General features: G+C 43.0%; 2 protein-coding genes across 2 annotated transcripts in view; one reads left to right on the top strand and one right to left on the bottom strand.

Moving 5' to 3' along the window:
• ECHDC2 (enoyl-CoA hydratase domain containing 2) overlaps positions 1-11,430 on the top strand; it is a 29,095-nt gene extending 17,665 nt beyond the window's left edge. The window contains exons 5-10 of the mRNA XM_007455049.1: positions 708-800; positions 2,232-2,288; positions 2,500-2,687; positions 8,425-8,475; positions 9,901-9,948; positions 10,800-11,430. Coding sequence (XP_007455111.1) covers positions 708-800; positions 2,232-2,288; positions 2,500-2,687; positions 8,425-8,475; positions 9,901-9,948; positions 10,800-10,877 — 515 coding nt within the window. The 3' untranslated portion in view covers positions 10,878-11,430. The remainder of the gene's footprint in view (positions 1-707; positions 801-2,231; positions 2,289-2,499; positions 2,688-8,424; positions 8,476-9,900; positions 9,949-10,799) is intronic.
• A 110-nt stretch (positions 11,431-11,540) lies between these two features.
• The window catches only part of ZYG11A (zyg-11 family member A, cell cycle regulator), a 62,652-nt gene continuing 47,683 nt past the window's right edge, over positions 11,541-26,509 (bottom strand). The window contains 7 exon segments of the mRNA XM_007455050.1: positions 11,541-11,675; positions 13,555-13,748; positions 17,587-17,684; positions 18,087-18,148; positions 20,293-20,487; positions 24,263-24,307; positions 24,642-24,803. Of these exon segments, the coding sequence (XP_007455112.1) occupies positions 11,541-11,675; positions 13,555-13,748; positions 17,587-17,684; positions 18,087-18,148; positions 20,293-20,487; positions 24,263-24,307; positions 24,642-24,803 (891 nt within the window).

Raw genomic sequence — 26,509 nt, 5'->3', positions numbered from 1 at the left:
GGGGGGGGGAGGGGCGGGGGCAGGGAACAAGGAATTCTACAAGGGGGAGGGTGTGACAAGGGTTCAGAGGGCATTTCTCCCAGAGGGAGCCCTGACTTCTCAGCCTTTCTGCCCTGCTGGTTATGACCCCCAACCCCTGTGCCCTCAGGGTGCAAGCCTGGCCTTTTCAGAGTCAGGTTTCACCAAGCATGCTTTCAGGCTTTGACAATGGCTGTTCTTTTGCCTGGAATATCCCTCCTTGGCCATCTGAACTTTCTACTCATTCTTTAAGACCACCAGTGAGTGCCTCCTCCTCCAGGAAGCTGTCCCTGACCCATCTTCCAAGCTTCTTTTATCAGAGCACCGATTACCTGGGTCATCATTGCCTGTTTACAGGTCTGCCTTCCCCACGTCTGATTCAGTTGTTCCCAGCACTCAGTATGGGGCCTGGCACACAGAATGACAAGGGAGTGCAAAAAGGCTGGTCCCAGGGAGGCCAGCAGGAGATTACCCTGCCCATCTCCCCACTCCCGATCCCCAGCTGATCGCACAACTCTCCCCAGTGGGAAAACCAACTTCTAAGGTAACCTGGCTGAGGTACCAGGTAAGGTCCCCAAACTTGGGACCAATGAAGCCCTCTGTCCCAACCAGTTAGCTCCTCGCCTCCGTGAGACACTGTCCTGGTCCTGCCAGGGCCTCGCAGGCTGAGCCTTTCTTCATCTCCACAGCAGCCTTCCCTGTGCCCACCATTGCAGCTATGGATGGGTTTGCCTTAGGTGGAGGCCTGGAACTGGCCCTGGCCTGTGACCTCCGAGTGGCAGGTACTGGGCACGGGGAGAGGTGGGGTAGGGTGGGGAAAGAAGAGTGAAACAGGCTAATTCTGGGGATTCTGCAGTCAGCCACTGCTCTTGGCTTTCCAAGCAGCCACAGAACTAAAGGCAAGGTGGGAGACAGGGAGTTCAGGCAGCAGCTGGTTCCCCTCCTGGCCTGGCCCGACTGCGGCAGTAACCATCCTTCTCAGTCAGCTGCCCTCCGCTCAGGACTGCTCCTACCAACCCCAGAGCAACTGCTAACATGACAGCAAAAAGAACACAGAGAGGGAAGGCTGGGGACAGAGACTAACAGTTCAACCTTCCAGTTCTGTCCAAGCCAGCTTTTTCAATCACGTTTTGAGCAAAGGTGAGCCCTGCGGGCGGTCTGTCACCTGCCCAGCTAATCACAAACATGCCTGGGCAAGGACACTGCCCTCTGGTTCACTGGCCCCCAAAAAGGTTTGCGTTACTAGTTCAGAGAAATTGAGCTTTGAAGAGTGCAGGGAGGGGAGGATGAAGATAATCGATCACTTTTTCACCTTCCTGTCTTGGTGGTTAGGTGCCCCTCTTGGAGGCAATCAGAGAAGGTCTGAGTGCCATCACGGTGCTACTCTCTTCCCCTCATTGCTTTCTCCCGCCACCCAGGAAGAACATTTTTTGAAAATGTGTAACCCCAGGCATAGAGGGAGCTTAAATCTACAAGATGCGTATCGAAGAGAAGGCATCAAAATACCAGGTCAGGTCACAGTCCCGGATCTGCTTCTCACCTGCCTACGTTGAGGGCAACTAACTTGCAGGGTTTGGTGGGCAGGAGGGTGAACGTCAACTCCTCCCTCCCGTACTGCATGGTTCTGGTGGCCTGTGCTGAGGGAATTCAGGAGAAGCCTGTGTGGTGGGACACCTCAAGGAGGGCTTGTCAGAGGAAGCAGAACTGGGGAAAGAGGATGTGGACCGGAATACAGGAAAATTTCAGGCTGACAAAAAGCTGGGAAAAATAACTGGTGGGAGCAGGAGTCAGCGACACTCTAGGCCAAACCTGAGCTAAGGATGCGTGAGACAGAGAATCCATTAACTTACAAATAGGTATCGGGCACCTTCTAGGAACCCCTTCCTTGTTCCAAGCACCATGACCTCACTTGATCCTTAGCAGCTCTCTGGAGTAGGCAGAAGAGGGGTAGTCGTCCTCTTCCCACCCATGAGGCTCAGAAAGGGTAAGAGACTTGCCTGGTTGAGTAGGGGAGGTAGGATGAGTGCCTGGGCCTGCTGGCTTCCAGGCTAGGGCTCTTCCAAAGGCAGCATCTGGGGGAGCCTGGCTGTGGCCACACCACGAGGGAAGTGGCTGGCTGGAGGAGTGAGCAGAGCCCACAGGCGGTATCTCTTCTCCTTGGGGATTGGCGCTGGAAGGTAGGGTTGGGGCTTCATTCTGTTTTGTTTAAGCAGCTTCCTCAGCTGTCCTGGGGCTGACTGAGACCACCCGAGGACTCCTCCCAGGAGCAGGTAACCTCAACCCACAGCATCCATCCTTGTTTACCTGTTCAACTCCAGTCCATCCAGCATAATTCCCTACTTTCCTCTTTTGCCCTATGTTCTGGGCTCTGCCCTGCCAACCTGTTTGCTCTTCTGAGAGGTTCTGGCTAACTCCCAGCCTGGGCCTTCTCTGGCCTCCCACTTCCCATGCAGATTCACCACCCCTACTCCATCCTGGCAGGAGGGACTCAGAGGCTGCCTCGATGCCTGGGGGTGGCCCTGGCGAAGGAGCTCATCTTCACAGGCCGGCGACTGAGCGGGGCCCAGGCCCAGGCTCTGGGGCTGGTGAACCATGCTGTGGCCCAGAATGAGGAGGGCAACGCCGCCTACCACCGGGCACGAGCACTGGCCCAGGAGATCCTGCCCCAGGTTTGGTGATCACCCAGCACAGGAGGGCCTGCGCCATACGGGATGCACGTGTGGAGAGGCCAGGGGGCAATGGTGTCTCGTGCAGCCACATAAGATCCATTTACCCAGATTTATAAAATTAACCCTCTTTGGAGTTTTAGCATCCATTCAGCCATCCAGTAAATGAAATCAGATTTTAAGTTAAAATGAAAATTAAGTTCTGAAGGACTGGAATCAAATAGGCTTGAAAATGCTCAGAACAGCACTGTAAAACAGAACCTCCTGAGATGATGTAAACATCCTCTACCTGTGCTGTCCACTAAGGCAGCCACTAGCCACATTATTTAAATTAAAATTTTAGTTTCTCAATTACACTTGCCACATTTCAAATGCCAATAGCCACATGTGGCTACTGGCTACTGTATTGGACAGTACTGCATTAAAATGTCCCCAAAATTGAAAAAGCAAGATTCTAAAGCAGATAAAGTACCAGCTCAACTTTCCGACCATACTACATGGTGGAAAAGTGCTTGAAATACATGATGTAGGATGTGTTAAGCTCCATTAATTTTTTAAAATCCTCAAATAGCCTATGAGCATAGTCTCCCAAAAGGTTTAGAGACCCAGGGAGTAGGTTTAGGCCCTGCCTACATGTAATCTCCAAGTACCTGAGAGGCTCTGCTGGCTTCTCACTCCTCTAAGAGGACCCAGAGGGAGGTCCCAAGTTTCTGCAAAGATATGCAAGCAGCTGAAATGGAGCTAGGTTTTGCTAATTTATAATACTGACTTAGCCCATATGGCGCATCTCATCCATCCGACACAATCCAAGGTACTTTAATAGTGTCCCAACTATTAGAACAATCCAGTTGAGCTGATTACCCCCATTGTATCTATGCTATAACAGACCCAGAAAGGTTAAGTGACCGTTCATCAAGGTCAAAGAAAGTGACTGCAATACCAGAAAGAAAAACAGTAACTGGTATTTTGGCATTAATGTTGCATAATAAAAAAACTGGTATTTTATTTTAAAGAGTGCAGAATGTGTACGATTTTTTAAAAAAATGAACTAAATAATGTATTTCAAATACAAAAAATTACAGATGTTACAAAACAAAGTTAAAATATAAGCCTATAAAACTGTTACCCATACTCTATCATTTTAATATTATTATTATTATTATTTTTATTTTTTTTTTTTTTGCGGGACGCGGGCCTCTCACTGCTGCGGCCTCTCCCGCTGCGGAGCACAGGCTCCAGACGCGCAGGCCCAGCGGCCATGGCTCACGGGCCCAGCCGCTCCGCGGCATGTGGATTTTAAGTTAAAATGAAAATTAAGTTCTGAAGGACTGGAATCAAATAGGCTTGAAAATGCTCAGAACAGCACTGTAAAACAGAACCTCCTGAGATGATGTAAACATCCTCTACCTGTGCTGTCCACTAAGGCAGCCACTAGCCACATTATTTAAATTAAAATTTTAGTTTCTCAATTACACTTGCCACATTTCAAATGCCAATAGCCACATGTGGCTACTGGCTACTGTATTGGACAGTACTGCATTAAAATGTCCCCAAAATTGAAAAAGCAAGATTCTAAAGCAGATAAAGTACCAGCTCAACTTTCCGACCATACTACATGGTGGAAAAGTGCTTGAAATACATGATGTAGGATGTGTTAAGCTCCATTAATTTTTTAAAATCCTCAAATAGCCTATGAGCATAGTCTCCCAAAAGGTTTAGAGACCCAGGGAGTAGGTTTAGGCCCTGCCTACATGTAATCTCCAAGTACCTGAGAGGCTCTGCTGGCTTCTCACTCCTCTAAGAGGACCCAGAGGGAGGTCCCAAGTTTCTGCAAAGATATGCAAGCAGCTGAAATGGAGCTAGGTTTTGCTAATTTATAATACTGACTTAGCCCATATGGCGCATCTCATCCATCCGACACAATCCAAGGTACTTTAATAGTGTCCCAACTATTAGAACAATCCAGTTGAGCTGATTACCCCCATTGTATCTATGCTATAACAGACCCAGAAAGGTTAAGTGACCGTTCATCAAGGTCAAAGAAAGTGACTGCAATACCAGAAAGAAAAACAGTAACTGGTATTTTGGCATTAATGTTGCATAATAAAAAAACTGGTATTTTATTTTAAAGAGTGCAGAATGTGTACGATTTTTTAAAAAAATGAACTAAATAATGTATTTCAAATACAAAAAATTACAGATGTTACAAAACAAAGTTAAAATATAAGCCTATAAAACTGTTACCCATACTCTATCATTTTAATATTATTATTATTATTATTTTTATTTTTTTTTTTTTTGCGGGACGCGGGCCTCTCACTGCTGCGGCCTCTCCCGCTGCGGAGCACAGGCTCCAGACGCGCAGGCCCAGCGGCCATGGCTCACGGGCCCAGCCGCTCCGCGGCATGTGGGATCCTCCCAGACCGGGGCACGAACCCGTGTTCCCCGCATCGGCAGGCGGACTCCCAACCACTGCGCCACCAGGGAGGCCCACATTTTATTATTATTAACAGAGAAAAGTATTTGAATTAATCATGAAGAGTAAAAAAGAGGTATTTTATTTTGGAAAAAAAACACTGTCTTCCTTAAATAATCCTGCCTCTTTTTATAACTTTGAGGTCTTCTTTGAGGGCAGGGACTATAAAAAACTGATAGTGAATCTGGTTTAAAAGAAAGCATTTCTTTTGTCTTCTTTTTATTGATAGTTTCATCACATATAAATGGAGAGTCTGATGCTGTTAATTTTAATGCTGTCATGTTTCTGTTATAGTTGGTCAGAAAGTCTCTGAACTAATACAAAACTCTGAATGACTCAGGATAGTAGCTAATTACATTTCCACAGAGGGGGCCTATCCAGCAAGACTTGTAGACTACAGGGCTTATCTTTTTGCATAAACTAAATAACTGGGTCTTTGAGCTTGATCTCAAGATGATTCAGGCTTCAGATTTTTCAGTATATCGAAATAATGGTATTCTACTAATATAATTACTAGTATTTCAGTATTTAAAAGCAGCTTTGCATACCAAAACACGAGCATACCAAAAATTAGTACTAAAATCACTAATGCAAATGCTAGTGCAACCTGAAAAATGGATCTTTAACTTCTAGCTGAGTAACTGGGTGCCAAGGATGAAAGGGTTCTTGGATGGGGTGAGCACAAAGGGTGGTGTGGTAGATGGCTGCCCTCTAGCGGACAAACTACTAAGACTCAGGAGTCAAGTGGCTGCAGAGATTAGAGCCCCAAAAAACTGTCAATAAACACAAGGTTTATTAACACTCAGATCTTCCCTTTAAATAATAAATGAATATGGATTTGGCTATGTTTTCCACTTGAACAACAAAGGGATGGAACATACTGTGGCCAGTGTGACTCACTGTTCTCATTTCCAAATAACATGAAATGATGATCATATTTCTAATAATTCACACACACATACCCCCAGTGCACCCTTGAACAACACAGGTTTGAACTGTGCAGGTTCACTTATACATGGATTTTTTTCAGCTAAATACATACTACAGTACTACACGATCCAAGGTTGAGTTCGCGGATGCAGAACTCTTTATAGGGAGGGCTGGCTGTAAAGTTATACGCAGATTTTCCACTGCATGGATGGTCGGTACCCATAACCCCTGGGCTGTTCAAGGGTCAACTACACATATATATGTATATATATAAACACATACACACACACATACATACACACACACTCAGAAACATAAATGTGTGTTTTCAACACAGTACAACATAGCTACGTAGTTTTTAATGTTCTGTGATGAGAAATCAGTAGTTAAATAACATATATTCATGACAAGCAAATCAAACAGAAGAATAAGAAGGACATAAAGTAAAAATCAAAAGTAGGGTGACCCTGTTTACCTGGGGCTGTCCAGGTTCAACGTGAAAGTCCCATGTCCTAATAACCCTTCAGTCACCAGCAAACTGGGAGAGCTGGTCACCAAAACATCACTCAACTCCCCAATCCCTCCCCCCAGAGATGACCACTGTTAACAGTTTGCACACTCTTCCAGAAATATTCATTGTATGTACAATATAAATTATGCACATATACCTAAATGACTCTAAATTCTTTTTAGGATGGTTTACGGGACAAGGAACACACCTTTAGAGGCTAATCCAATTCTAACAGACATTTAAAAAACATGAAATTAAAATATTCATAGAAAAGAATTCAAACAGTATGGAAAAGTATAAAACAAAAATGTGAAGTTCTCCATTCTCTTGACCCTTCTCCCCAAAGGCACATCATACCAACACCTTTTACACAAATGGAATAATATACAAACCTGTATGCACCTTTCTTTTTTACCTACTACCTTGGAGAGTTTCCCTTTTCAGCACATACTTATCAACCCCATTCTTTTAAACAGCTGCACACTTTTTCACTCATGGTATGGATGTGCCATCATTTTACCAGTACTCTAATGAGGAACATCATGTTGCTTACATCTTTATGCTCCTGAAAAATAGCTGGAGTGAATAACTTTGTACATCTTAGTGTACTTCTGGAAGTAGATGCCTACATGGAGGTACAACATGAAAGAGCATGTGCATCTAATTTGCCAGTTCTTGTCAAACTGCCTTCCCGAAGCATTGTACCAATTTACTCTCCTATCAATTATGTATGCAAATACCTGTTTCCTAAATCTCAGCTATAATGGGCATTACCAACACTTTACAATTTACCTAGTCTGAGGTGAAAAGGAGCACCTCACTGTTCTGATTTACGTTTCTTTAAAAGTAAAGCTGAGCATACCTTGTGCCTGTATTTCTTTTCTGTGAACTAACTTTTCACACTGTTGTGAATGTTCAAAAAACATTATACCAGCTTTTTGTTACGGAAATTCTTCTGTCACAGTATCACACATATTTTCCCAGTTTTTGATTTTTGTCTTTTATTTGTGGTATTTTTCACAGTCTGAAGTCCTTCATTTTTATGTAGCTAGCTTTTTTATTTATGGCTTCTATGCTAACAGACTTTTTAAATCATTCTTTTTTCTGATAAAGAAAAACTTCAAATAATATAGGAGGGAAAAGCACTCCTTGCCTGGAAGTGGGGCTGGGGATGGAGTGCCAGGCCTGCTGTGGCACAAGCTAACTGGAAGCAAGGCCAGTGAGGCAAAGACGGCCACTTGGATGCTCTTGCAAAATGCCCCCTCAGGGTTTCAACCCAGGCCTGTCAGACTCCAAAGCCCGAGTTCCTAATCTTGACCTTTTTTCACCCTACTGGGGGAAAACTTGCTTGCGGTAGAGGCTTGAGATGAGAGAGGTAGAGGAAGGGAGCAGCAGTGGGAAAGGTGACTGGGAATCAGATCTAAGCTTCACCACTGACTCACTGGACAAACGTGGCCAAGTGCTTCACCACCCTGAGCCTCGATTAAACATGGCACCATCCTGGAAGGATGGGTAGCACCATTTGACCATTAGAGAAGTCTGTGGGTGGGAAAGTATTTGGAAAATGTTGTACATGCTGGAGGGATGGATTAAATGACAAGAACCCCGGATGGTCAGGATTGGGAGGGTCAGGGATCAGTTAGGCTTCCTCCATTATAGAAAAGGAACATCAGCTGAGAAGCAGCAGGTACTAAAACTAACGAAACTTAACACTGTCAGTAGAACAGCTGGATCTCTGTGCAGACCTCTTCCCCCACCGTGGAGCTGTGTGCCTAACTATGAGCACTGATCCCCTCCTCAACCAAGCTGCTTCTTTTCCCTAGGCCCCCACTGCTGTGCAGCTGGCCAAAGTAGCCATTGACCGAGGAACAGAGGTGAGAGGGTTTTGGGTTGGAACCTGGGCCCCACTGAAGTCAGTGGGGCGGCTGGGAGGTGGTGCTTTCATGGCAAACAGATGGACAGCACAGCTGGAAAGAGCTCGGGAACTGGACTCTTCTAACAGACTTTGAGTCTGACCTCTCTCTTTGTGCCTTGCTTTTACCTACCTACAAAATGAAGTTTGGCCAGGTGATATTCCAAATGACATTTTATCCTCATCTCTCTCCCTTGGAGAGAGAAGGAAATTGAGGTTCAGAAAGGGTAAGACTTATCCAGGGTCACAGAACAAGGGAGTAACAAGAACCCAGGTCTGCGTGGCTCCCAGTCCATGTTCTCAGGTTTGTGTTGGTGGTCGGTAATGTGGTCTCATGGACCGGGCTCAGGTGTGGTGACTTGGCTGCAGCTAACCCATCCTAGATATCAGCTTATTCATTCATTCATCACACACTGAACCTAGACCTGAATTGGGACACAGAAATGAGTCAAATATGGTCATTGCCCCCAAGGTGGGGAGGGGGACAGACACAAATCACTAATAAAAGGTCAAGGGTACCAAGCAGACACCCTGGAGAGGTTAGAGCTGCACTGTCCATGTGGCTACTGGCTACGGTATTGGACAGTGCTGAGTTGGAGAATGTTTTCTAGAACTGGGGCTTAGGGTGGATGAGAATTCCAAAAAATAGGGAGAAGTGTGAGGAAAAACACAGAGGTGTATAAATAAGCAACTTGACAGAACAGGACGAAGGGACGAGTGAGACAACATAGCATGGAGGTTAGGGGCATAGGCTCTGGTGCTGGACCATCTGGGTTCAAAGACCTGCTTTTCCACATACCGTTGTGCCCTTAGACAAATCATTCCACCTTTCTATGCCTCAGATTTTTCAGCTGTATAGTAGGGAAAATAACCCGTTGTGAAAGGTACTTCTCTTAGAATAGTGCTTGTAAGTGGTAGTAATAGCAAGTACTGGGCAGTATAGGCTGGGAAGTTGCCAGGGGCCAAGTCATAAAGGCCTTAGTCCTCAGGGCAATGGGAAGCCAGCAAAGTTCACTAATAGGGGTGACAGGAGGCATGCGGAGGCAGCCAGACGGCAAGGAGGGAACACTGTCTGTGCAAGCACAGCTCAGGCACACCCTCCTCAGCTCTACAGGCTATGTGTAATCCTCCCCACTGTTCTCACAGCCCGCATTCGTCCCAGCACTATTTCACCACTGTTATGAATGGTATTTCCCTCTCCAGGTAGGGGATTCCTTATCATCTCATCTCTCTTCATATGGGCTGGCACACAGTAAGCCTCAATAATTCTTTGCTGGGAGAATCCATTATCAGCAAGAAGTGGTGTAGAAAGTAGGGCAAGCTGGCGCCCAGTGCTGATGGAGATGGGCAAGGTCAGGCTGATCCAGGCACAACTTCTTTCTTGCAGGTGGACATTGCATCAGGGATGGCCACTGAAGGGATATGCTATGCCCAGGTATGTGTCTGCCACCAGTCCTGCATGCTTGTAGCAGAGGCCGGGCCAGAGTGGGCGGCCTTAAGTACTATATGACCAATTCAGTACGTTCCTCCCAACCCAGAGAGTCAAGTCTTTGTGCCATTCCTTCCTCAGTTAGCCTGGGGTGATCCCAGGGGAGCCACACTGCTCCTCTCTGGGACTGTTTCCTCCGCCATCTAATGGTGGTGTATCCTGCTCTACTTGGGTGCCCAGAGAATCACAGAGGAACTTGAGAGAGAAGAATAGCGGCTTATGCGATCTCTGTACCAGTGGCTACTGTAGAGGCCAGGCTGGAGTGGGACATCAAAGCCTTGGTTTTCACCTGTAGGCTGTGTGTGTTCGATGGTGGGGCAATAAACCTGGGGCTGACCTATTTAGCTCCTCACTCCTGGGTGAGTCAAAAATATTAATCTCCAGGTTAACAAATAACGAAAATACTCCTAAACAGGGGGTCCTGGGACTTGTAGGACGTAGTGTGAACCAACTACATACCAGGATTCAAAGCCAGAGTTCTTACCGCAAAGCCTAATCTATCTTCTCTACTGAGTAGCCTCATTTCAGACTGCTGCATGAGACTGTGAGCTCTCTGGAGGCATGCAAGCTGTGTGCAAAGAGAGGCTAGTGTGACAGGCCTCAGGTGCTGAAAAGGCAGCCTGCCTTCCCCAGGAGACCAAGGAGCCATCGAGGCCCATACTGTTGCATGGCCCAACACCGGAGTCCAGAGGCAGCGAAAGACTTGGATTCTGTCCTTGTCATGCGTTGAACAAGCTTGAGCGAGTATTGGCCTCTGGTCCTGCTCCCACAGACTAATACTCTGTATGTTGTTTCAGAACATCCCGACCCGGGATCGGCTGGAAGGCATGGCTGCCTTCAGGGAGAAGCGGCCCCCTAGATTTGTTGGCGAGTGATTTCCTTTGAACCTTAAGCATGGGAGATGCACACCTTACAGGGAAGGATCCAGAAGGAAACTGTGCAGTGCACCTGCCCTCATCATTTCACCTCTCTAGGTTTCAGTTTCCTCACAAGGACGATGATCGATATAGAGTGACTGGCATGGTGCCTGGCACTAAGGTGCTGACTATGCCACCTACCGCTACCTTCGTCATTCCTCATCCAGGCTAGACAATCACTGGCGTGGGGTTGGCTTTGGAGAATACCTGTCTCTCCCTAATAGAACGATCAACTAAGGACAAAACAGACCCCTCTGGGCCTTTATATCGCTGGCACTCAAGCCTGACCTCTGCATCTCAGTTATTAGGTGCTCACCAGAGATGACAGGAGGTTGTAAGAACCATCCCCAACTGCCCTGTTTCTTCCCCTGTACAACAGAGATAATAAGGAAACCCTGGCAGTGGTTGAATAGGCCCAGCTCTCTGCCAGTTACTCACTGTGTGCCTCAGCCTCCTCATCTATAATGAAACTGTTGGGAGGACTAAAAAAATAATAAAACGCCTGATGTTCAATAAACGTGTTATTATTCATGTACAATGTTCTTTTAAGAACCAGATGAAATCACTGCTGTGCAAACCTTTTGTAAACTGTAATGTGGCAGACAAATCTTTGATGGAGCATTAAATAGCTTTCAGGAGTACTGAGAAGGGAACGATTAACTCTGATGGACGACATGGAAGGTCAGGAAATGGGCAGGTAACACTGGAGTTGAAAGCTGAAGGATCAATAGGCATTTGAGGCGAAAAAGAGGAAGCCTGAGGGGAACAGCACGAGCAAAAGTGAGCAAGATGACGACACTCAGAAATAAAGGGTGGCTGATATGCACATATGCACACTAGTCTCAGGAGCCCTCCTTCTGTGTACCAAGGCAGGGGAAGAGACAGCCACGTGGTCATTCTTTAACTGATCTGAGCTTTCTGAGCCTACGCCTGGCCAGACTCACAAGTCACTAAGCCACGGGCATGGACACATACCAATAACATTGTTGACTTGCTGCTAAATACAAATGTGCCGCAAAGTTGTGCTCATTTCCTGAAAGGGAGAGTAACACAGAAGAGCCCAAGTCTTAGAATCAGCAGCAACCACATGAGCAGCATCTATCTACTCAGGAAAGTAACCTGAACTTCCTCTTTCTCATCTGTTAAATGGGGAGGATAAAACTCAACTATCACAGAGGACTGCTGTGAATGAGACAAAACTTGGAGAGGTGCCCAGTGTAGAACTGGACCTCAAGAGGCACTATTTCCCACCCACCCTCCTCACATTAGCCTAAGCTAGTATCTTGGTAACAGCATGTTCCAACGTACGGAACTCAGGACAGGAAAGTAAGACAGCCTTTTGAATCATGCAAAAGAGTGAATGAGAGAAAATACTGTGTAGTTGCAGGACTGTAGAAGGAAGCAGGTTACAAATTCCTCTTACCCAGTCGCCAGTGAGCAATAGTTTGAAATATGGTTTAGAATAAGAATAAGCCTCATCTGATTCCAAACAAGGGTATATAGCATTCCAGTTAAGAGTCTGGCCAGCAAACAGCACAAAAATCTAGTCCTAAAATAAGATACTAATTCAGAAAGGAATTTATTTCTTTGAAAAACTTAAACAGATGAATGGTAAAACATGTTTTGTTAGTTGTCAGTAATAAGGTGAGGAAGGACTTCATTCTCTATTCCATAGAGTGGGTTTGCAGAGGACACAAACCAAAGCTTCTGATAGTTTATACTGTGGTTGAGGCTGGTTCTCAGAAAAGCTCACTATTTTTCTCATCTCCATGTTAGGTAAGAGCACCTCTTTACACCTCTGGCACAGCTCTTCCTTTTCCTCTCAGTTTTGGTCACAGTCGTAACTCAAATTAAAAATTTGAGGGATTGAGGGATTGAGATTTATAATCCCCATATAATCTTTCATCTGAACACTCTATTATCAGTCCTAACTTTGACCATGCCCCACCAGCACACCCAATTACACACAATGTTATGCTTACTCAGTCTAATGTGTAACGCTGGAGGAAGAAAGGTCAAAGGTAGACTATCCAAAGTCATAAAAATATATTTCTCTTCCCTCCACCAAACAAATGGAAGGTACTCTGGTATCTATTAAAAATATATATTTTTCCTCCCCTCCTTTGGAGGTTCTGCCTTCCAAACAATACATTTATACGTGTATGTTTCCTAGAACTTTTTCATGTACTTTTCCAGTGGCTTCATATAACCAGGAAGGACAACTTAGGAGATTCTTTCAAACATGAAATTTAACATAAATATCAAAGTTTCCCCGGACGTCTTTCTTTTTCCTTTCCTCTGACAAACACTCAGAGTTAAGAAATTGGCCAGGGCTAGAGAAAAGTAACTGGCAGAGCTGTTCCAACACAAGCTCACAGGTCTTCACACAGAGTCCAGGGCTTGATTTTTCAAAACTGCTGAAAGGGTATTCCCAGAATGATTCCAACTTGATTTGGGATCATGGCTATCATACAAACCCAACCTTCTTATAAATTACAAAAAAACAACCAAAAAAACAAAAAAAAAAAGGCCAAGGAGGCAGTCAACTCACAAACTCCAATGACAACTTGTTTCAATTCAATTCAACATTCAATTGGTGACAGGGCAGAAGACCTGACACTGAGCAACGGAGCACCTCTGAAGCCCCTGAGGATGAGAAGGGCATTCAACAGAGAGGGGATCTCTGATAATTCATGAAATGCATTCTGAAGTCATCTAGAATGGAGGTTGCAATGTGCTGTGCTTGGGGGTCTGCCTCACTGTGCTTCTGGATGTCACACAAAAGCTGCAGTCCTCCTTCTTCGACTAACATTCCGCAGTATTTGCTGGCTGAAAGAAAATCAAGCAAAGAAACCTGATGGACAAGCTGGCATCTTAAATATTCCCAGATTATCACATTCACCATTTTGAAGAAACAGTACAAAGTTTCAAGCCCTTTGACACAGGAATTAACAGATAAACTGTGTCAATCTAGAAGAAATATGCCAGTTAATGCTTGGCTTGTATAATGAGATAATGGATGATTATTTTAGTATGTTTACTTCTGGACAACTCTATGCTTCAAATGTCTCTAATCCTAGCTAAAAGGATAAGAACATCTTTTATTACAAAAATAATACAAATTTCAGGTTCAGGCAATATGTTGAGCTAGACAACCTAAAAACACCAGAGCTGGATACAGTATAATTGAAAAAAATTTTTAATTCATAGTTGAGTGCACAAAGTAAAGGAATTGTCCAGGAGTCAGACACAAAGAGCAAAAATCACCTAAAGCTCATGTAACCTAACCTGTAACTATTGTCCGGCAGAAAGGGACCGTCAGTTTCAGTAATCTAGGAATTTAGATTTTACCTTAGGAAGTCAGAAGCAAAATCAGTGCATAAAGCTGGCCCCTCAAAGGGCTAGACAAGACAACGGATAAGACAATGAAACATCTGCACTTAGCCTGGGCTCCTGGGGAGAAGTTTTATAACCAGTCCCAAGCTGGTACAGGGTTTGAATTTATATTACCCTAAATGCTCTGGGAACCCTTGAGCTCAGAAATTAATATAAGAATTAGTCCAATCCCAGGGAAACCTCTAGAACACTTGACAGAAGCAAATACAAAGCTGTACTGAAGGGACATGTGCACAACTCAGTCTGAAAGGATTCTCTTAATCAGTCCAAGAGTCTATTAGACACAGAAACAATGATCCAAAAACACATCTAAGGCAATTACCAAGAATGCAGTAAAAAGAAACAAAGACATGGAAACATTTTTTTTAAATGGTTACAAAATATGTAGGACAGATTCAGAGAAGGTATAAGATACTTCTGATAGATGTTACAAGAAAGGAATAGAGAGAATAGGTGGAGGGTAATATTTTAAAAGAAAATGGCTGAAAATTTTCATCAATTTTGTAAGGTGTAATCATGACCTGAAACCCAGAGGCCATATAACAAAATATTGACTTGTAAAAACAATGAATAAAATCAAGACAATAAACTGGGAAAAAGTATTTGCAAGAGTTCCTTCAAATTAAAAAGAAAAAGACCAAAAATCAGTAAACAAAAAGCGAGCAATGGAAATCAACAGACAATTCAAATATAAGACACTTCACCTTACTTAAAATAAACGTCAACTGAGACTCTCTTTCACCTTAGATTGACAAAGATCAAAAAATTCAACTAGGGCTTCCCTGGTTGTGCAGTGGTTGAGAGTCTGCCTGCCGATGCAAAGGATGCCAGTTCGTGCCCCAGTCCGGGAGGATCCCACGTGCCGCGGAGCTGCTGGGCCTGCGCGTCTGGAGCCTGTGCTCCGCTGCGGGACAGGCCACAGCAGTGAGAGGCCCGTGTACCCCCCCGCAAAAAAAACTCAACTAAACCTTTTTGCAAGAATAAAAGGAAACTGGAAGCTCTAATATATTGCTGATGGGAATGCAAACTGGTAATCAATTCTCTGGATGACAGTTTTGCAATACCTACCAAAAGAAGCATTCATAACACTTTGACTCAGTAATTCTAAAAGTATTCTGCAGATTATGCTTGCAAAGTGATCTTTTATTTTAACAAATGTTATGCACTACGCTTGTACTAATACTGTGCTATGTACAAATGCTCGTACTATGAGCCAAGCAATGTTTAAATGCTTTGCAAATGTCACCTCATTTAATTCTCATAACAGCCCTATGAAATAGGTACTTTAATCCCCATTTTACAGATGAGGAAACTGGAGCACAGAGGGGTTCAGTAACTTGCTCAAGCTCCCACAGTTAGTAAATGGGAGCAAAGTACAAATAGTCTGATTCTGGGGTCTGTCCTCTTAATTAGCACACATGTTCATCTTTCCTAAATATATAGTATGTGTGTGAGTGACAGTGAGAGAGAGAATGTCATTATTCATTGAACCAGTGTTTGTATTGTAATAGAAAAGCCTGGAAACAATGTTAAATAAATTGTTACATCATACAGCAAAGAAATACAGAGCAATCTAATTAATAGTGGTGATCTGGAGTCAGATCACTAGGTTAGCACCCTATCTCTGCCGGTGCAGGCTATTTTAACTTTGGGCAAGTTACTTTACTTCTCTATGCCTCGTTTTCTCATCTGTAACAATAAATACAATAAAATGCTACCCGTTCTATCTGTTGTGAAGATTAAATAAGTTACACATAAATAGCTTACAACACTGCTTGGCACATAGTAAATATAAATACTCAACTGAATTCTAGTTGTTGTTAGAGTTACTACTGTTGTAACTGAATATACTAGAGTCTATTTCAGTACCATTCAAACTGATTGATCTGCCTCCATCTATTCATATGCCAGTACCATTTAAAGAGAAGTGTTAGAGACTTCTCTGGTGGTCCAGTGGTTAGGACCCCACGCTTCCACTGCAAGGGGTGCCAGGGTTTGATCCCTGGTCTGGGAATTAAGAATCTGCACACCGCAGGCACAGCCAAACATAAATAAATAAATAAAGAGAAGTATTAGGGCAAGCTCCTAAAAACCATTTTTCTCAGTCAGTTCTTTCCTGTTTATCCTGCCACTTTAACTTTAAAATAATTTTCAGATTCCTAAACTCTTACTCATTCACTTGAATTGTATTATATCTGTGAATTGAAAAGAACTGAGTATAGTATGTCTCACAATTATTTCAGGCTTTTAAATTATTTCCTATAGTTTTTTTGCATATAGGCCTCAATACTTGTTAAAGCCATTTTGAGATAGCTTATGCTTTTGATAGTTAAAACTTTAATTAATTCTAAAAGTTATATCTTAGGTATTTTAGTATAAAATTATAGCCTATATGTCTTTTATAATAAAAGCAAAAATTTTAATAATAATGCTTAACAAAGAATAAAAGCCAAGGGACTTCCCTGGTGGTGCAGTGGATAAGGCTCCATGCTCCCAATGCAGGGGGCCTGGGTTCGATCCCTGGTCAGGGAACTAGATCCCACATGCACGCCACAACTAAGGAGCTGGCAAGGCACAACTAAGGAGCCCTGAAGCCACAACTAAAGAGTCCACCTGCCGCAACTAAGGATCCCATGTGCTGCAACTAAGGAGCCCACAAGCCACAACGAAGACCTGGCGCAACCAAATAAATAAATAAATATTAAAAAAAAAAAAAACAATAAAAGCCAAGAATTCCCAAGGGGAATTTAAAACAGCAAAACATGGAAAAACATTTAATCTGCCTGGGACCAACTCCTGACATCTGGCCCCCCAGCCTCCCTCAAACCAATACAAAGAGGCAAATCTATGTATTACTATAGGAAGAATAGTATTCATGATAAACTACTGAGTGAAAAACAGCAAGCTATAGGATAGTATGCACAGAATGAGACCATTTTGTCTAAAAACATTATCCTATTCGCATAGAGTATATACTAACTATAGCATGTATACAGAAAAGTATCTGGAAGTATAGTTATAGTTATCAACTTATGGATAGTGCTTGCCTATGGGGAATAGGAGTGGGAGCAAACTTTCACTTTCTATATCGCTTGACAACCACCCCCAATTATAATTCTGTAGCATTTTTTATACTAATACAAATGCTTTTCAGTTGCTTTTTTAAAAGTGTTAAAATCAGGACATAGGTGAACAATTTTTCAAAATTCCATGTTGAACTTAATCCTTATACAGAAAAATAGCTGGAAAACTATTCTTTTTAATTACATACGGTTTTTACTGCAGACATGATACATGGCCCATAGTGCCCAGAGCTGAACCTCTGGTTGAGAGACGTTGCCAAGGAGTGGGAAAAATGCCTTGAAGGATCTAAATAAGTACAAAGAAGATGTTTCTTCAGAACTCAAGCTAACATCAGGGATATAATAATAATTTTCAACATTTTCCCCCCAGGGTCAATTCCTCACCAAGACAGATGTACTGCTGAGCATATAATCAGAACTAGCATTTAAGAAATTATACTCTGTGTGAGACATTATACATTCAATATCTGATTCCACCCTCAATCTTGCACACTGCCAGCCTCATTTTACAGATGACGGAAACTGAGTCTCAGAGATTTTCTAAAAGTGATTTTCCCAATATCACAAAGAAACAGGATTTGAACACATGCTATTTTATTCTAATATTTTATCACTGTACCATAGCCTCTACCTAGTGTGTAGAATGAGGACAAGCTTTAAGAAAAGCACTATACCATCATGAAATTACCTGTAGGTCACCAATGCTGTCATCTTACAACTTGAACTTGGCCAATTCTGGATAGTTGTATACTGTACAAAAAGACATATCAAGATTCTAGTATTGTTCCATGTCATTTATAATTACATATATATGAAACAACATAAGTTTTCAAAATATGGGATTGATTACTCAAATTTAGGATACCTAACCTGCCAACTATCAATTAGATAAGCATTATATATGTAGAATATAAACAAAGTCATGTGGAAAACAATGCAATAAAAAGGGGCTCCTGTTTAATGATGGAAGATTGAGCATGTACCCACTCCTCCCCTAAATCCCATGAACAGAATGATACAAATGGTTTAAAAGAAGACAAATACACATAGAAGAAAGCAGAAGAAAAATGGTAACTAATTTAATAGATCTAGCACCGGGGAAGGTTAAAAAAACAAACCATTTTGAACAGAACACCCAAGAGACTTAAAAATTTGGCAAAAGTATTACTTCAGGAAGTGAGATTAGAGGTGGGGTTGAAAATAGGAGGATTGGTTGAAAGTACCAAAGAATCAAGACTTCAAGATCTCCTCTACCACCCCTTACAAAAATTTCTGGACTGGGCAATCCCATGAACAATTGAGGCTGGGAGTACCATGCCAAAAACAGGGCTAAAGTGAAAAATCTAAATACTAAATGCTGAGTCTCCTTTACCCCCCAACTCTCTTCCTCTAGTGGGTGTTTAGCCTGTTGGAAGCCGACCTTATAATCTTCAATCAGAAGAACAGAAATTAAGGAAGGGAGGGACGGGACCACCCTGATGGTGCAGTGGTTAAGAATCCGCCTGCCAATGCAGGGGTCACGGGTTTAAGCCCCGGTCCGGGAAGATCCCACATGCCGCAGAGCAACTAAGCCTGTGCACCACAACTACTGAGCCTGTGCTCTAGGGCCCGCGAGCCACAACTACTGAGCCCGTGTGCTGCAACTACTGAAGCCCACATGCCTAGGGCTCGTGCTCCATAACAAGAGAAGCCACTGCAATGAGAAATCCGTGCACCACAACAAAGAGTAGCCCCAGCTCGCTGCAATTTGAGAAAGCCCATGTGCAGCAACAAAGACCCAATGCAGCCAAAAAAAAAAAAGGAAGGGAGGGAAGCAGGGAGAAAAAAGAGGAAAGAAAAAGGAAGGATGGAGGGGCGAGAGGGAGAGAAAGAAGTTTCCCAGAATTGAAGGAAATGAGCTTCCAGAGTAGTAAGTAGCCAACGGAACAGATGAAAATGAACCCACATCAAGGCACATCACTGTGATTTCCAAACACTGAAGACAAAGGTCTTAAAGCTTCCAAAGAAAAATAGCACAGGACTTCTCAACAGTGATACAGAGAAATAAAAGACAGTGGAGCAATGACTTAGAAATTGTGAAAATATTTCAAAACTTAACTTTTATACCTAGCCAGTTGATCAACTAAATGTGAATGTAAAATAAAGGCCTTTTCAAACATAAAAGGTTTCAAATTTTCTTTTTCATACATCTCTTAGGAAGCTACTGGAGGATATGACCCAAGAGAATGAGGGAGTACACCAAAAAATAGGAAGGTACGCAATCCAGGAAACAGGGAATCCAACACAAGAGAGCAAAGAGAATCTCCAGAATGATAGTAAATGAATATCCTGGGATGACAGTGGTCTAACAGATATACAAAAAAGCAAATCAGATGGAAAAAAACAGAAGGCTTGGGAAAGTAGTCTCCGAGAAGCTGAAGTAGACAGGATGTGCTTGAATGTACTGAAACGAGATGTATACTTGGAGTATAGGAAAGGGTGTGCATTGGGACAAAGAGAAAAAGAATCTTCGTTTTCCAAAGTGGGAAAATAAATTGATAATGTCTTAAACTACAAAGTCAAGAAATAACAACATATCTTAGCGATATGGAGGTAAACACCAAAAGAAATAGCTTTAAAAAGAGCTGAGAGTGGGAAAGAGAATAAGCCATATAAACGGTTTGCATGTATAACTTTTATAGAAGGAAAGTTACGAGAAGGAATGCAACAAAATGTTAATAGGGATTAGCTTTGGGTGGTTAAGGTGTGGGTGATTTATAATGTTTTCTTTATATTTTTCTCTCTCTTTCCCATTTTCTACAATGAACACATATTTCAAAACTTCTTATGATCTAGAAAAATGTTTTCTGCAAGAAGAGATGACTGGATTTTGTAAAGAGCACTGGTTCTCATACCAGATCCTGGAGAAGTGCTCTCCTCTGGAGGTCATGGGATATCCAGGGCTGTTTGTCAGATGTCAGGTGGGCTATGATGCCTGCAGCTAAATAGCTGACTTCCAATTCCTTACTATGCAGCAAGCTGCTGACATGCTTTACCACATCTTCAGTCATCAGCTTGGAAGAGAGTTCTCTGACTTCAGCTATGTTGTTCTATGGGTCAGATGGGGCAGAGAATATCAGGGACAGGAAAGGAGGGGAGAATCAGGAACTGGTTCCTCTCCCTCTCCTACTGCTCAGCTCATATACATACAAGAACACTTAGTCCCATCCTCCTCCCTCTGACTTAGCCTAACACCTACAATCCCACCCCCTTGATGATGAGGATGATCAGTAATAACAAATCATTGAGTAAGCACTTATTAAGTGCCAGGCACTGAGCTAGAGAGACTGAAATGTCTTTTTATCTGCCTTATCGCACTTAATCTTTAATAGTCCTACAAAGAAATTCGACACTCAGCAAGACTGACTTGTCAGGTTCACACTGCTAGTAACTGGTTGACTAGAATACAAATCCAGGTTTGACTAAAAAACTTAACATTCCTGGGGGCCCACTATATGTTACATTAGCTTTAAGTTTAACAGTAACAATGAAAGGCAGGAAGTATTTTCGTTATTTTATGTACTGTATTAGTTTTCTATGTGTGTAACAAATTAACACAAACTTGGTGGCTTAAAACAACATACATTTTTCCTCTCCCAGTTTCTGTGGGCCTCGCTTAGCTGGGTCTCACGAGCCTGCAATCAAAGGGCTGGCTGGGCTGCATTCTCATCTGGAGGCTTCAGTGGGTGAGGTGTGGGTGGGGAGTATACTTCCAAGCTCACTCAGACCATTGGCAGAATTCATTCCCCTGTGGCTGCAGGAAGGAGGGTTTCTTGCTGGAGGTCACCCTCAGCTCCCAGAAGCTGCCCATAGTATTTTTTTTTTTGCTATGTGGGCTTCTCCCTTCTCCAACCACTCACTTCTCTAGAGTGTCTGCTAGGAAGGATTTTATACATATTGTAATATAATCACAGGAGTGATATCCTATTATCTTTGCCATATTCTGTTAGTTAGAACCAAGTCACAGGTCCTGCCCAGACTCTAGGGAAGGGGGTTACACAAAGACATGAACACCAAAAAAACTCTAATCACTGGGGGTTGGTCACTTAGGGTCTGTCCACTACACAGATGAAAAAACAAAGGTTTAGAGGATAAACACACAGTCAAAGCGACCACAGCAGTTACTGCTCCTTTTAAAGCAGCTTTCAGAAAAGTATACCCTATAGACTTAGTATGTTGAGAAAGGCATAAGGCACTCTGCAGAAAATTGTACTGTTTTGAGACCCACCCTGCCCCCTTTTCCCAAGACTAGCTATACCTCTCTTGTTAACAGCATTATTTCAGCAGAAATTGCACTGTTTTTAGACCCCCTGCCCTTCTTCCCTGGGCCAGCTACACAATTGGTCAACAGCATGACGATAGCATTGAGTATATCAGATGGCAGCCCCAAACAAGAAGAGACAAGATGACAGAGAGGATCCTTAGCAAACCTGAGAGGGACACCTCAGTTGAGTCCCAAGTTCCTCTTTAATCTTGGCAGAGGCTTTTATATTAGCCTTTTCTTCCCAAGAGTCTATGGAATAAAATACTGAATGGGAGCTACAGGAGAATGTGAGTCTTCCTCATACAGAAAAACGAAGGACAAGGAACAACCTCCCTAACCCTCAGTATTCTGAGAGGCTCTCGAAAGGATAAAAAGAAGGGACATTTAGCATTGTGCAGCTCTAAGAGGCTTCAATCCACCCTCTGCACTGATTTCCCACTGTTTTTCTTCTTCCCACCTTCTCCCAAAATTCCAGATACTCTATATTACGGTGTCCCTCAAATGATTACATTTTCTCATCCTTTCTTAGCCCAAAATGACCTTTGTTCCTTTCTTTACTTTTCTGTACCTTCCAGGTTTCCAATACTAATCATGTATTCCTCTCTATGAAGCCTTTCACATCTGCTCTGTCCCAAGTCCTGTATGTGTTAGAGATACAAAGGGAAAGACACAGTCCCTGCTTTCAATGAGTTCATGATCTAGAATCCAAGGCTCCCACTGGACTTTGTGCCTCTTTTCCAGCACTTACCACAGTCAATCATGAATTAGAGAGGTATTTGCATACATGTCTGACACCACCTCCCAACATTATTAGTACTACCAGCTTGCTATGTTTCGTGTATCTGTGTCTTCCGAAGCACCCGCACAGCAAACTGCAGGGGCATACAGTAGTATGTCTTCGTTACTTTTTGTAAATCTTCACCTTTATCTTTAGGAAACAAAGAAATCTCTCAATAACAAATACCCCGATTGGGAGGTAGTATAAAAGTATAAACAAAGATATTTCTAAAAAATTAATTCAATTGTTAAAGAGGAAGTAAAGTGGCTAATATCAGAGGGTATGGAGCCAGACTGCCTGAGTTTGAGTTCTGACTCTGCCTCTTACTATCTAGGTAACATAGGGTAAATGGCACTTCTGTGCCTCAGAATGAATATCTATAAAATGTAGACAACGATGTATGGGAGAGTACAGGACATAACTCAATTTCCCTATCCCTGTGTATATGCCCTTTAACAATGTGACTGCTGCTCTTCCCATCAAGGGGTGGCCACCTCCTTTAATCTGGGCTTATCCATAGGCATAAGAAATACCTGGTCTTTGTCCCTAGTTCCTGACTCAGAGCTCTCAAATCCCTTGGAATTTCTGGAGTGAATGAAGCATCTTTGTTCTAATGAGGTGACTCTTAGCAGGCACCTAGATAGCTTCTGGATGGGGGCTGGATGCCAGAAAGACCAAACCTTGATAAGAAGCCTGGAACTTTCAACCCCATGCCCCCAACCTCAGCAGGAGAGGAGAGAGGCTAAAGATGGAATTAATAATCAATCATGCCTGTGTGATGAGACCCCCACCCCCACATAAATACCCCTAAATAATGGGGTTTGGAGAATTTCTGGGTTGGTGAACACATCAAGGTGCTTGGAAGGTGGTGTATCCAGAGAGGGCATGGAAGCTCTGCACACATCCCTCCTTCCTTGCCCTACATATCTCTTCTATTTGACTGTTTCTGAGTTGTATCCTGTAATAAACTGAAAATAGCAAATAAAGTGCCTTCCCCAGTTCTGTGAGCCATTCTAGCAAATTATCAACCTGAGGATGGGGTCGTGGAAACCCCCAATTTAAAGTCAGTCAGTCAGAAGTAGGGCTGGCCTGGCCTTAACAGTTGGCAACTAAAGTGGACGCAGACTTGTGGGACTGAGGTTTTTAACCTGTGGGATCTGATGCTAACTCTGGATAGCTAGTGGCAGAAGTGAACTGAATCGAACTGTAGGACACCCAGTTGGTGTCGAACAAGTGGCAAAGTGGTTGTTGGAAAACACCCCAGGTCTCGTAACCTACTGACCTGTGAGACATTAGAAAATCTGATATAAGCAGAGGTTTAAGAAGCACTTGTACAGTGCACTTGCCTTCTACTGCTGCCCAGAAACTGCCAAGTGGAGAAGCTCATGGAGACACAAGGCCCAGCTAACAACCTGCACCAACGGTCAGAGTTGAGAGTCAGGCCATCCTAGAGCATCTAGGCCTAGCTGAGCCACCAGATGACTACAGCGACATGAGTAACTCCACAGAGACCAGCAGAAGAACTGTACAGCTGAGCTGAGTTCAAACTCTTGACCCACAGATTCATAAGTGAATAAAATGGATGCTGTTTTAAGCGGTAGTGTTTACAACAATAGATGACTCATACATAATGGTATTTACTTTATAGGGATAGTGTGAAGATTAAACGAGTTAATGCACATAAACTGCTTACAAAAGTGCCTAGCACACAGTAGGTACTACATGAGCGTGAGCTTTCTATTTTTTTAAGTAATTAGAATTAACTCAAAACAATTCACCTTACCAAAAGACCAAGTACTTTGCTCTGTATTGCTGACTCTGAAAAAGTCTGTGAAAAGAATATACAGGTTACTTTATCATGAAGAAAAGAACTTTACAGGGACTTCCCTGGTGGTCCAGTGGGTGAGACTCCGCACTCCCAATGCAGGGGGCCCAGGTTCAATTCCCTAGTCGGGGAACTAGATCCCGCATGCATGTCACAACTAAGAGTCTGCATGCCACAACTAAGAAGCCCTCATTCCGCAACTAAGAGCCTGCATGCTGCAACTAAGAAGTCTGCATGCCACAACTAAGACCAGGAGCAGCCAAAATAAATAAATTAAATAAATAAATAAATATTTTTGGAAAGGACTTTACACATAAACTCAATCCTGTCTTCCCACCTCCAAGACTTGGATGAAGATCGCCAATCCTTGATTTTCAATAACGTGCTTGCAGGCAGCTGGAGATTCATCTGTGAGATTCCAAAGTGCTTTCAAAGTAAACAAGAAGGTGACATCATCTAAATTCTCAGTAGTCTTTTGTTTTACTATTGCTAGAAGTTCCTAAAAAACAAAGAGACAGGGAGTAAGATGCCCTAGTGACTGACTCAATTCCAGTATAAGGAAAGCAATGGTTAAGAAAAGCTTTAGAACCAAACCTTGGTTCTAACCCCAAGTTCTACCACTTAATAGCCTTGTGACCCACTTTCTCTCTATAAAATGACTTACACCTATTTTTTAGGGTTTTTGTGAGGAAAAAATATTAAAGTTTATCAAGCTTTAATAATCTAGTTCTTGGTGCTTGTTAATAAACCTCATAATCAAGTACATATCAGCTATTCCATTATTCACATATTGAGAATGTTTAGTCAACACCTTTTGGAAGTCAGGCACATATTCAGATAAGAGTGACAGATTTAAAAAAACAGTTTATCTCAACTAAATAAAATAATTTTTAGTTTTGGTAAATGCTCTGAAGAAAACACATAAAAGCCTAAGAATTTTCTTTAGAAAAGGTGGGAGAGGGAAGACTCCATACAAAGGTAATATGTAAAAGAGACCAAAAGAAAAAAAGGACAAGGCAGCTAAGCAAGGAATGAGGACATAAAAAGGGGAGGGGGGCAGATATTCCAGGCCAAAAAAAAGTTTGCTGTTCTACACCACTGAGCAGGTCAGTATGGCTACAGGATAACACTTGTTTGTAGTATAATATGTCCTAATAGCTTGAAGAAACCACTGACTTATTTAACAGAGATTCCAATATATCATTTCAAATCAGAATTCTTCTAGACAAAAGTTAAGCCAGTATTCATGGTTTCTTTCAAACATACTAGACTGTCATGTGAAAGGAAAAAGACAGCCATTTCCACTTAACCAGCTAATGAAAAGATACATAAAATATAACAACGCTTGGGCTTCCCTGGTGGCGCAGTGCTTGAGGGTCCGCCTGCCGATGCGGGAGGCGCGGGTTCGTGCCCCGTTTCGGGAGGATCCCGCGTGCCGCGGAGCGGCTGGGCCCGTGGGCCATGGCCGCTGAGCCTGCGCGTCCGGAGCCTGTGCTCCGCAAATGGGAGAGGCCACAACAGTGAGAGGCCCGCATAACGCAAGAAAAAAAAAAAAAAAATATAACAACGCTAAACAAACCAGATTATGTCTGTTTTCAGGAGGAATGAGACCATCTCAAATATTTTACCCAATCAGGAGAGAACACATCAAGAGAATTCAGGAAAATAAAGCTGTTAGAGCCAAAAGAAGAATATGAGAGCACAGCACGCTGGTAGCAATCACCTAGACAGCCAATAGGGTGAGTGGCAGCAAGGGAGGGAGCAGAAAGTGAGGCTGACCTGGAAAGCAATGACAGCTGTGGTCAGGCCCATGGTTAGCTGCTTTACATATTTTATCTTAATAATACTCAAAATAACTGCAAAATATTACTCCCATGTCCAACGCCAGTTTTTCAGATAAAGAATCTGAGGCGCAGAGGAGATAAGTAAATTACCTAAGGGCTATGGCTAGCTAGTGGCTGAACCTAGTTTGTTTTAATCTGAAGCCTGAACCTTTTTTTTAATTTTTTAATTTAATTTTATTTTTTTATACAGCAGGTTCTTATTGTCACCCATTTTATACACATCAGTGTATACATGTCAATCCCAATCGCCCAATTCATCACACCCCCACCACCACCCCCCACCACTTTGCCCCCTTGGTGTCCATACGTTTGTTCTCTACATCTGTGTCTCAATTTCTGACCTGCAAACCGGTTCATCTGT

This window comes from Lipotes vexillifer, unplaced genomic scaffold, assembly GCF_000442215.2.
Source record: "Lipotes vexillifer unplaced genomic scaffold, Lipotes_vexillifer_v1.1 scaffold844, whole genome shotgun sequence".
Taxonomy (NCBI): domain Eukaryota; kingdom Metazoa; phylum Chordata; class Mammalia; order Artiodactyla; family Lipotidae; genus Lipotes; species Lipotes vexillifer.
Note: the sequence above shows the minus strand (reverse complement) of the source record. Positions and strands in the feature narration are given on the sequence as shown.